General features: G+C 39.0%; 1 protein-coding gene across 1 annotated transcript; it reads right to left on the bottom strand.

The window, feature by feature from the left end:
* Positions 1-2,903: 2,903 nt before the first annotated feature.
* Positions 2,904-11,351, bottom strand: LOC109971671 (FXYD domain-containing ion transport regulator 6-like). The gene is made up of 10 exons (XM_020620063.1): positions 11,043-11,351; positions 8,591-8,647; positions 8,447-8,473; positions 6,698-6,721; positions 6,459-6,482; positions 4,310-4,384; positions 3,562-3,598; positions 3,402-3,439; positions 3,261-3,297; positions 2,904-3,157 (listed from the first exon to the last, which is right to left on the bottom strand). The coding sequence occupies exons 1-7, from the start codon at positions 11,056-11,058 to the stop codon at positions 3,564-3,566; spliced, it is 258 nt and encodes an 85-aa protein (XP_020475719.1). The 5' UTR covers positions 11,059-11,351; the 3' UTR covers positions 2,904-3,157; positions 3,261-3,297; positions 3,402-3,439; positions 3,562-3,563.
* Between the last annotated feature and the right edge of the window lie 1,425 nt (positions 11,352-12,776).

Genomic DNA, 12,776 nt, shown 5'->3' with positions numbered 1-12,776 from the left:
CAAGTAATTATTGACCAATATGCAGTTTTTGTCCTGATCAAACAAACACTTATCTTTCTTCTTTTCTGGCCATACAAGCAGCATGCGATCAGCTGTGACTGTACACTGCTTAGACACTACCAACACATGAGAGTGTGATACATACATCTAAACACGATATTCAAGAGCAAGCACAAAGATCAAGGAAATTTCAAAGCACTGCCCACGTGTGATTAGTCACACAAGGTTCTCTGCAAACTCTTTAATGTGTTAGAAGTGTTGTATGGGTTGTGTAAGCAGAACAGGGAAAGGACATTAAGAGAAAAGGCATCCAGGGCAGGGATAGGAAAAACTTGGGGAAATTCTGTTTTAGTCAAAAAATATATTTTTCCACATTGGTTGGGTATTCCCTTTCAGTCAGATTCATACAGCATGCACAGGCGGATCATCCACTAAGCTTTTCACAACTCTTACTTGGATGAGGATTTTACACATTTTGTGAATTTTTTACCTGTTTGAAGAATGACAAATTAGTTACAAAGGTAAAATTGCATATGCATATATAATAAAGCTTCTGTAATAAGAGGATATTTGAAAGAGAGTCTAAACTTACTCAGAGCTATTAAAATGCCAGTGAAAAACATAACAACAGCTAGGATAACTCCTGTGGTCCGCAAAGTCTCATAATCTACAACAGACAGAACCAAATGGGACTTTGAAAAACAGCCATACGATTTTATCATGAATCTAAAACATACTGTATTAAAAAGTATTATATATGGTATGTTAGACATAGTGTTACTTTTGAAATTAGTAAATGGTTTCAATCTTACCATAATCAAAGTCACTTTGGTCTGGGAACACTGTTTCTGCAAACAAAGATTCTGGTCAGTTACAGAGCAAATGGAAATAAAGGTGTTGAGTCCAACATAAAAGACAGCAATAAGCTTTAAGGATGTGTTTTTAATCTGGTGAAAGAGACAGCAAGGCTTTGCAGCTTTCTGGATCTGCAGGATTGGCTCCACAGCTCCTCAGGAGTATGTTTGTCAGTGAGAGGTGCTCAATGCAGCATCTTGGCTCAGCAGAAAAAAGATGCACCATGAAAAAGCGGGTTACAAGCCAACAGCAAGATACAGGGGGATCATCACAGCAGCAAAGACGAAAAAGAGCGTGAACAATAAGTGCTTATAAGGAGATTTGCAGTTTAAGGAACCGCTTGAAATGACTAGTGTATATATAAGATATTTGTAATGTAATATAACAAAGAAATACTGTGTTGCAGACTCCAGCATGTGCCAGGTTGTTAGGATATTTGGGCATCAATAATGTATCTGAGCTGGCAGTTTGCATTTCTTTCCAGTTTTCCCTCTGCCTCAAAAAATGCTTCATTTGAGAAACATGGAAAATCTTTAAAATTGTTCAGTGCACTGGGGACTTTTTTAAAACACTTGTGTGGTGTAGAAGATAATTATGTAAGAATGTAATTATGTAAGAATGTTAACACTCTGTTATAATTTTTTTTAGTATATTACTTGTGTGGTGTAGAAGAGAATTATCTATGTAGAGATACTGCTTGCAAACCAATGATGGTAAGATGATGTCATGGGGTAGGACTGGATAAGTCTGACTTCTTCCTACTCCATTCAAGCATGTACTAGGTATAAGCAAATTGATATTGGATTAGCATTTGTTGGATATGTGTAAAATTATGTGTGTTGACATATCGACTGTCTTTACATGCTTGAAAGAATAAATCAAATCAAAGAATAAATCAAATCAAATCAAATCAAACCAAACACTGACATCAGCAGTTAAATTTTCACTCGGTGGTGTAGCAACAATGCTACTCATTAATTCAGGATATGAGATACATTAGCTATAAATTATATCACAAAATTCTTTGTATAATAACCAAACAAGCATATATTTCCCTAGTTTAGACAATATGATAATCTTACATGTAACAAACAAATCATATGACAGAGGAACAAAGAAACAAACCTGTGGTGGCCATGGCTGCACTGCAGGGATGTAGAAGAGCTCCGTCTCCCAGAAATTTAGCAGGTTGCTGGGATGCAGTTTAAGACTATGGCTATGAAACCATGTAGCTGGACAGAAATAGAGACATAAACCCTCAGTATAAGCTCAGCAAAGGGCCCTCTGGTGGTCTCAGTGAAACATTGCCTCCCCAGTGCTGCAACCCAGGGGAACTCCCAATAGTGACAAAATACAGTATGTCAGGGTGTGGTGGGTCGCTTCAGTAGCCATAAGTTAAAATAAACAGTGGGGTAAGTAGCTGATGTAATCTTACCACAAAGGAGACAAGACAACTTAACTATTTTTAACAATCTGAGTACGTGACAAATCTTGTGTGCCATGTGTGAGTGGTATGGGGTGAGGGGGTACCTTATGGGTACGGGTGTAAAGATATTTTGGATATCAAATGATTTTTAGTATTTTTCTTTACACTGTGCTTTGTGTCCACTAATCCTTACAGTAGTTTCTTGGTTATAATGTATATAATTTAAACAACAAAATGCACCACTTTCTCTCTCATGTTGTCTTTTGTGCAGTGCAGTCAACCTGATCCTGCAACTCCAGGTAGAAACTAAAGCTGGCATAGGCAGGTTTTACCTTCTGCTAGGCTCACTGCGGCAAAAACATCTGACAATAAATGGCACTAAACAGAGACCCGTAAAACTAAGTGTAATTTTTCGCTTTTGAAAAGAACTTCCTGCAGGAGCTGCACAATGCAGCACATAAATCATTCACACCCTGACCGCTGGTAGTTAGTGTGCGGCACGTGTAATTGAACTGTCTGCAGTGTTGGCAGATCACGAGTGCAGCACAACAAAAGCCTGTGTTAACTGGTCTGCTTGTAATGGCAAACAAAATAAAGATGCATAAAAAACAAAAATTAAATAAACCTTTTAATACATTTGTTTTATTGTTTTGAATCAATCTGAAACTTGCAAAAATACAAATCACGCTAATGCTACCGTATAATAAAGGTGGTGCATTATCTAGTAATAGTTATTGATGACGAAAAACATAAAAATTAAGAAAAAAAAGGGGCACAGTAACAGTGACACTGAAAGAACTTTGTGTGCTCATGGAACGATTATCCTCAGCTGTGATCATGGTATTTGCTGCCATCTAAAGGCACCACTCAGTAACACTGTGGAAGAGAGGTAGAGGATTAATTAACCGTGAAACAAAGGAAACACACTGCACCTTAGTTTTGCAGAAAACAGATTTATAAATGTTTGTGAGACACTCACCGGATGACCACTGCTCTCTGCTACTGTGTCTACTAAGCTGTAAAAAAATGTCAGGTAACTGATTTGTAAAACATTAAAAAAAAATGCACTGGCTTGATTGGTATTTAACATTCATATTGTAAAAAAAAGAAAACTATTTACTCTTTGGAACACCTGATTCCACATCAGGACCCCTGGACCTGTGGAACATTAAAACAGCAATGTGAAATAAAAAGGGCCTGTGCAACAAAAATATAGTATTTATTAGATTGAAAACTAAATTATTTACAAATGTGGTTTGTTTGATCTAACTTCTACTTACCTTTACTTGTTTGGCTTCGGACAGGTACATTTCCGGCCTGTTTGTGGGGAAAATACAAGAACAATGATTGTGCAAGCATATAATTGCCACTTTATTGTTGCACAAACATTATAAAAAAGAAGAATGTATACAACTCTAATAGTGTACTTCTAAACCCCCTGTAGTGCTCCGAGGTTTCATAGGTACATGAATACAGTCGAGCTTGCCTAGGCTGCAAACCTCAGGAGGGCTCATACAGTTAGCTTGAAGCTTATTGGTCTAAGCTCAAGATTATATCATGTACTTAAATCACAGCAAAATTCAGCTGTTTAAACTTCTAAAAGACAGGAGGCAGTATGTTGAATAAGAGCATCATATGTTCAGTCATTCTGTGCTCTTTTATATTTTTTGTGGCTTCCACCACTCATAATAATCAGTTCCATCCACTGCTCACAGCTCACAGAGTGCAGCTAGGAATCAACAATGGCCTGAGTGTATGGGTCACAGTGAATTATTAATTGGTTGGTTTTGGTTTCGGGACTACTACATGCAGTAACAGCCCATGCTGACAGGTAGGGGGAGGAACCTTGAAAGGGCACTGTGAGTAAGTAAAGGGGTAAGGTTTCAAGGGCAATTTGTTGAGTGCTGAGATTGTGCAAGAAGTATCAGCGTGCCTAGCCACCAGAGGAAAACAGAAACATGCTTGTTTAGCAGTGACACTTGACACTATATATCTGCTGGGTTCTTAAGGTGCTGGTTATACACTTACTGAGAATGAGAGCAATACCCATGACAAATAGTATCACTGCAAAAACCAGGCCGCCGATTCTCAGAGATTCATAATCTGAAATGAAAAAACAAACAAACTGTACTTTATAGTGCATGGTAGCATGTTTACAATTAAAAAATATCATTAATTCAAAGTGTTTTGAGCCCTTTTATGAGGTACTGGGACACATTTTGATTCAAAAGCAGCAGTGCAGAAATAGTCTGCAACCCCCAACAGTAGTCAACCCTAAGCATATAGATAGGAATGTAATGCGATTAACTGGGCATCAAACGCAGTGTTCGTGTTACCAAGATGGAATTCAGCCTGTGTTTTGAACGGCATTAGCTGGCCTCCCTCTTCATTTGTCCCTGCCAGAAAAGCCCGGACTTCTAAGGCTAGGTACTGGCTACGCGCCAGGGCTAAAGCAGTTCAGCCATGAACCAGAGGTCCCCATCTACAGTTCGGGGCCACAGATCTGGGCATGTAACACTGTATTTGAGAAAGTTATAGCTAAAAAGAAGTTGGATGTTGCAAGAAGTAAAACCACACTGTAAAAAATGTTTGCAGAAATTACAGTAAAATACTGTGAAATAGCAACAGTAAAAGACTGTTAAAAGTAAAACATTGTATTACTGTAATTTACACATTGTATTACTATTAATCAATAAACAGTAGATAACTATATTTTTTACTGCCATAATATATAGAAATGATTATTTTTTTCTGTAAAAATACTGAATCTTTGTGAAATTAATAGGAAAATTCCATTATGTTACAAGCAAGTATCTACCCTAAAGTTAACGGTATTACTTAGTCCAAACAACAGATTTATTGTATGTGTACATTTAAATTAACGGTACAAAACCTTTCACCATTTATGGCTTTTCAACAACAGTGACAACTGAGAGAACAAAAGGAGCTGAAAAGTGACGCCATGGTGGCCGTGTTTCTGCTAGACAGGTAACTATCGATTTTGTTTTGTTTTGGGGACATCTGATATTTTCCTGAAATCAGCAGTAGTCAGGCAGTGCATGTTGCAGTGTGCGTTGTGTTTTGGAGTGGTGGCTTCGGAGAGACATCAAAACGAAAGGTTGGGATTTCTTTGGTTGTCTACCTTCAAATTTGAGCTTCCGCTTGCTGGTTTTTCTAGGATCACCAACCCTACTTTAACTAGCAAGATGGCAAGACAGGCATTAGCATAATTAAAGAAAGTAAACATTATTATTAATTATAATAATTTTTTTTTTCTGAATTCACTATTGAGGGGAAACATATGGCATAATGTAACTTTTCCTTATCATGTTGTTTTAGAGACCTGAGAAGATGACAGTACTTGGAACTGTAATAAGAAAAGAAAATCTAAGTAAAAAAAAACTATTATGTATATTGTTTTTTGTTTTACTGCTGTTATTATCTTGTGATCCCTGATATTTATCTTGGAATCTCATGTGGGAATCTCCCCCAGGTTGGGAACTGCTGCATTAGTGGTCTTCTAACAGGGCATGGACACAGATTGGAATGGTGTTTTCCTATCAGCCCTGCCAAGCCAAGGCGTGCGAGAAGACCAAGTGAGAGACTTCACTATCACAGATAAAAAGTCAATGCTGAATGTGTAAGGACTTTCCCTTGGCGCAACATTTCAGCAAATCACGTGTCTTGATAAACTGGCTCTGTTGAAGGCAGAGCTCAGCCCTACTGGGCCCTGTGCAGAAGCAGAGCCAGCTGAGCCCAAGTCAGCAAGATTATCCCCTGCTGCTAGGAACAGACGGAAACAGAGGTCAACCTGTGCCCCCGAGGGCTGACCCGTGCTGATGGAAAAAAACCATAAGAGTATGGAGAATGCTACTGATAACTGGAGGATGACAACTACACAACTGATGATTGACGGTATTGATTCATGAAACATCACTACAGATGTTCAGTCATTCTGTGCTCTTTGCTATGAAGAATGGAAAATCAGAACTACAGCGTAGCAGACAAGAATAGACGTATTCGCAGTGGGACTACTCCTAAAGGTTGACCTTGGGTTGAAAAATTTCCATCATTCTGGAAAAACAAGCAGAAAATGCAAGCTTATGTCAACTTCCCAGACGTTTCCTGTGTAGAGGGTCGACCATTAGAAGACCATGTTCGTCTGCTGACCACTCACCGTAATGAAAAGGGCTGTCAAAATCTGGTGGGAGAGAAATGACAGAAGAAACAAATGAGAGGCAGAATCATCCCCCGATCTACTTCAGAGAGTACTCATGATACTATGACAACTATTTTTTTACGGCCTCAGTCACTCAACTAATCCGTTTGGTGTTGGAATCAATGTATGTGTCAACTCAAATGTATGCATCGTGTCCTAATTTGACTTTTCTGAGCTTCTGTTCAAATAGTACCTACCCGTTTCCTTGTCTGCTGCCGAGCCTATTGAATAAAAAGAAATGTCATTAGTCTTTGAAAGACATTCCTGTGTTTATATAAGTACATGTCAGCAAATGTAAATGAACCCTCCAGAAAGTGTCCACAGTACATTGAAATCCTAACTTGTATCCAGGTGAAGTGCACATACTGGATTGTAATAATCTTACAAAAAGGATTATTGATAGTCTGAAGAAACTGCATCTAAATATTTAGATTACAATCCCAGTCGTGTAGCATTTCTGTCTCATACCCCAATGTGTACATGTCCCACTTGCTGTTAATAAGAATCAAATTCTACCTCAACTTAATATAGACCCCAGAAAAGTTACAAAGTGCAACGCCACTCAGAATGACCTCTTGTAAGACACTGCTTTCCATCCTGCTGTTTACCTACAGCACAAGCATGTCATCACCCTGATCTGGGATAATCTTTGTTCCACAATTGATGTGGCAAAGTACAGACTCTTCCTCACGATCACATCTCTTTGATCCCATGTGGGAAAAAACCAACACACTGGCTGCATTCATGTTGTGCCTTCAGCAACTTAAATCCTGCTGGAAAGCATAGTGAACAAGCACCATCACAATGTCTCCCTTATGTTCAGTGAAAGGAAAATGTAAAAATAAAAACAAGCAGAATAATTACAGAGAGACAGTCACTCTGTATAATACTAAAGTCACAAACCATTCATTGTTTATATGAGCACCAGTGTTTGGAGTGAGAATGACGTCACCTTGGAGAACCACATTATAGGTTACATAAACACTTCTCTACCTCTGCTAGGAAAACATTTGAATCATTACTGTGTTATTTTAACAGCTCTTGTTAAAATGTTCAGCTGATTGTGAACAGCAATTTCAGTGTAAGGCGGCTGCTTGTTATGTATAAACTTTGATAACTTATGTTCAATACAGTAAAGTGATCATCTGTGAAATCATCTCAAGTGTAAGTAGATCTGAACTGTAAGTTTGCCTTTCCCAATTTATCCTAGCAGCTCAGAACAGATGTATAAATGCTAAAAGCTGAGAGTCACGTCATTAATATGCTCTATATGAGGGGTGTGATATGAACTGTTACCAATGAGTGTGGCAGCTGAACTCAATATATGTAAAGGCTAAAGAGCTCGAGCTCCATTTGACCTCATTATCAGGCAGTAAATACTTATGTCAGAATCATCCTCTATTAGGCATAAATACATTTCCCATATCAGTGCTGACAAGCCTCTGAAAAAAAGGTCTGACTCTAACAGATTTAAGAGCCAGAGACGATAACCACCTCACCCCCTTTGGTACAGACAAATCTGCTTGACATCATGCTCAGCAGATACAGTACACCCAGCACTCACAGAGAAACAAAGCAAAGATAGGACCTGCATTAAGAATGGGAAGCTTGGCAGCCATGTGAATAAATGATTATTCAAACAGGAAACGTTTACACTGTTCTGGCATGGACTGTTCTCACAGCGAAACGCTGACGTAAAATGAATTAAAATGTAAAATATACGCTGTCAGTTATGCTGAAAATAGAATCACTGTACCGCTAACAATAACATTTTTTACACCTCTGAGCTAAAAGAGTATCACTGTACCGCTAACAATAACATTTTATACACCTCTGAGCTAAAAGAGTGCATGGCAAGCAGCCGTTCCAAGTATGTGAGCAGCAAAAACCAAAAACTTCAAATATCAAAAGGCCATGCATTGAACAATGTAATGCAGGAGACTTACTAGACATTTCCCTGCCAAACGGTGATCCTGTCACACAAACACATCAGCTTGTTTAACATGGAGGCATCTGAAACAAAGCTACAAAAAGGAGAAGCAACTGAGGTTTCGAAAAGCAGTTAAGCATTTCGGAAAAAGGATGCTCACCATATGCAGGAGCCAGCCAGGAGCTGAATGCCACAAACACCACAAGGTCTATTATACCTGTCAATAACAAAGGGACCTCGTTAAAACACACACGACAATAAGAAGTAATACCTGTTCACACATTTTGGATCATTGTTGTTTTATCATTGTAATGTACTGAAGTAACAGGACGAGAGAGAAAGTGGCTCAGGACGATGTATGATTTATTTAAAAAAAAAAAAAAAAATCTGTAACTTAATGAGTCCCCCCCATACTACAATAATTCTGAAACTTAAACTGCCAACACAGAAGAAGTTATTTCTCTAATACCACCCAGAACCCATTAAACACCCTGCCCAGACAACGTTTAGGCTAGTTAATAGGCTAGTGATTATGTATATGTACTTGATTGTGTTGGGTTTGTTTTTAACTTTTAATGTATTTTTATTTGTTTTATATTTTAGTGGGTTATCTATTCTATTTATTGGTATGTGTACTTGATATTGAGTGTGAACCGCTGCTGAAACAATGCAATTTCCCAGATTGGGATTAATAAAGTATTTCTATCTATCTATAGAGCTAGTTATTAATTTCCAGAAGAGCAGGAGACCAGACATCGGGGGTGGATACTTCATTTATTAGTTCATCTGCATTAAACAGCAGCTTAATGTGATACTGTTAAACATGTACTCCAGCAAAAAAGAAGAGTCAAAATGAATGCTGCAGAGATATATGAATTTTATGTACAGGTCAAGCAGATTCTACATTTTCCTTAATGCAACTGAATAAAGTGATTCATTAGACCCGATAACATTCAAGGTATTTTCTTATTTTACTTTGGAAAACTCCCTCCAGCCACAGAGAACATTATATAACTGTTTTCAACAAGAATATCCTATTAATTAGACCATTCATGATAGCGGGACAGAGCTACATCTTAGCTAGACAGTACTGTACATAACAAGATCACTATGTTAGGTGGATACATGTCCTGACTCTGGGTAAGGGAGGGTCTATTTCAGGCTTGGTATCTCAGAACATGCTGCTTGGCAATGGATGGGTGGGTGCAAAGCAAGGCTGGTGTTGTGTTGCCTTTGATATATGGTCAGTGGGTTTGGATTAGTTTTTCTAGGTCATCTAGTTTACATGGAGCATGAGCCACCTGGGGCAGGTTTTCTGTCTATATAATATCTAGGACATTCTCTAAGATTCTCTTACACCCATATGTTTATGGGCTACGTTTACACAACCAGGCTGCCACTAATGACTGGACAAGTTGCAGAAGGCCCACAATTTAAGGACACTGCAACTTTGCAGCAATATTTTCCCAATAAAGTCCCAAAACATGAGAAAATGTAAATATGACAAAAATATAATTCAGGTACAAACAGGTTCAGCTCTACAGTTCTCTGAAGCTCTAAGCCATGGTATAAATGTTATGCATTGCAAAGCCCACATTAATGCATGTTTGCGGGTCGTCTGTCCTGATCTTGTGGAAGTGATAGCCTCTCTCAAGAATGCTTTAAGGCTATTGCTTAAAATTTGGCACAAAAATCCACTTGGATTCAGTGATGAACTGATCAGTTCCTCTCCCTGAATGCCAACCAGGACAAGGGGCCTCCTGTTCCCTGAATGTCAACCACGAGAGGGAGCCTCACAGGAACAAAAAGCTGTACTTGCTTCTTACCGCAACTCATTCAAATATAGTGATAATTTCCATTTTGCAAAAAGAAAAACCTTTTATTAAATAGCTTCAATGTCTTCACTACACATGAGTCCGGAGAGACATGAATGTAAACTGCAACTTGAGTGGTTGGCGGAGCCATAAGCTCAATTTTAATTAATTAATTAATTAAGTGCATGGGCATTTCAGTGATTAGGGAATATGACTTAAGTAGGCTACTTCAAAATTACATTTTCCCCAAAAGGTGCATGATACTAAATTTAGTGAGCCGTTTTTTGAGACAGACAACTCGGGCTAAATGACTCCTCGGAGTTCACGTTCTTATCGTCGCCAACCAACGCGAAACAAATCGAACATTTATAACGAGAAGTTCCCCTTTGTTGCTGGAGGCGCTCGGTGAAAAGTGTGACACTGCTCTTGAACTTCTCAGATGGCTCGGCTTTTCCAAGCACAACAGCAGTGCGCCAAGAAAATATAAATGGCACACACCTACTCCTACGGTGATCACCGTAATACATCGGTCAACGGGAAAAGCGCGTTGGACTTTTGTTTATTCCTAATGCAGCGCAAGCGGCGGTTTGATGTAATTAGGTGGTTACAAGCTCATCGGTAGCTATACAGACATAGACATCTAGAAAAAAACGAGTAAGGAGAGACTTTTGCACGACAAAAACATGTGTTTTTGAAGCCTTAAACTTGCGATCTACGCTTTTAAAAGGCAATAATATGGCAAATGAATTTAAACTTCATTTCAGAGAAGCGCACATTTGGACATTTAAATGAACTTACCGAGTATCAGGCTCATAGTTTAGTTCCCAGTGAGACGAAGTTGGCAAGCAGTTTATCACTTCAGAAGCTAAAATGCAAAGCCTTCTCTTATGTGCAAATAAAAAAAGCACAAAACCACTAACTAAAAATGAATGTGTCAGTTCTTCAGTAGTCGGTTGTGACAAGCGCCGCTCCTCTGTCTAGTCTCGGACTGATGGGGATGGGCGGGGAGCTGCAGCGAGCAGCAGCCACTGTCACACTCAAATTATCTTGTACACAACACATGGAGAGCAACAGTACACGCGGTCCAGTGCCAGCACCGATAGAAAAACATGATGTTATAATTAACTGCAGATTATTTTCAGTGCACTCAACAGGCATAGCCCATATAACAGACATAAACAGCATCAAACAGTGAGCCTGTTGTACTGTGGCGTAAATGATGGTTTTTCAGAGTGCCTTGGTGCAGTGAAGTGAAAACATGAACACTGGTGTTATTTCATGCCCAGAGTAGTTTGTCAGTGATAAAGGTTTCTCTCAGCTTTAAGAAAATTCTTTTCCCAAGGCCTTTCCCACAGCAAACTGCCAGATACCCCCTCTAGCAAATACAGAGTGGACTAAACTTTAATGGCAGCAGGTCTGAATGTTGTTTCCAGTCTGCTGTTGTGGCTAGTTAGACTAGTTAGACATTTGTGGAATGTTAATTGTACTCATTTCCCTCCTATGCCAATGACCTTTCATACAGATAAACTTTCTTATCAAGGAATAGATTTCACAAGATTTTGTCCCACAACAGCTGTGGCAGATGGAGCAGAAGCCAGAAATAATACCGAGGTCAGGCACTTCTAACTTTCACAGGAACTACTCTGGAGGTTTTTGGAGACATGCACAGGGCTGTTTCTTGACATTTTGGTGCCCTGGGCAAGACATTTGATGGGCACCTCTGAGGGGATTTATCGTTTCATTACAATATTTAATGATAATTATGATGATCTCTTTATTCAGCTTCTGTTCTGTGTCCTATCCTCCTCATCATCTGTCAGTACTATTAAATAAAAAAAATTCCCTGTTATGATTTGTTTTGATTTTAATCATATCCAGGATATAGTAACATAACCTGCCTATTCATGTCCCAGTACAAGTCTAACATCATCCAGGTTGCTGTTCATCTGTTCACATTTGATGCCTTCACATTGCAGAGGAGCAGATGTTATGAATATATCACTTAGTCTGTTGCTATCCCCACCAGTTTTTATGATCCAATATTCATAAAGCTGCATTAACTAACCCTAACTTTCAACCATTAAGGGCAAAGTGGGAGTCAAAACAAACTCAAGCAGTGTCCCCTCCTCTTCTCTGTTGACTTCTCTTTGCCCTTCCTGTCTCGTCTGTGAAACTAGGTCATAAGTGGTCATGACAGCCAGCGACCAGTGTGGCAGTCAGGTAATGCAGCACTAATAACTGGCTCCAGGACTAATGTATACAGAATATAAAGCCTGCGGTTTTCAGTAACATTGCAGCGGCACAATGTCAAATAAAGAGGTTTGCGTTTTAGTGATATGCATATGTATGTTTAACGTTGTATGTAAGAGATGTATCTGCAGTAGCACAAGCAAACTGAACAAAGTAACGTTTTTGTCCCAGTAATATTATGTTCAGGCCACTGTTCTTTGTTGTTGTTGCACTCTTTCTGTTCTACAGAACATAGCCTCCCATTTTGTTTTGTACCTGAGACCTGCACAGGAAGCCTCCATG

This window comes from Monopterus albus, unplaced genomic scaffold (assembly GCF_001952655.1).
Source record: "Monopterus albus unplaced genomic scaffold, M_albus_1.0 scaffold232.1, whole genome shotgun sequence".
Taxonomy (NCBI): domain Eukaryota; kingdom Metazoa; phylum Chordata; class Actinopteri; order Synbranchiformes; family Synbranchidae; genus Monopterus; species Monopterus albus.
This window is presented reverse-complemented; position numbering and strand designations above follow the sequence as displayed.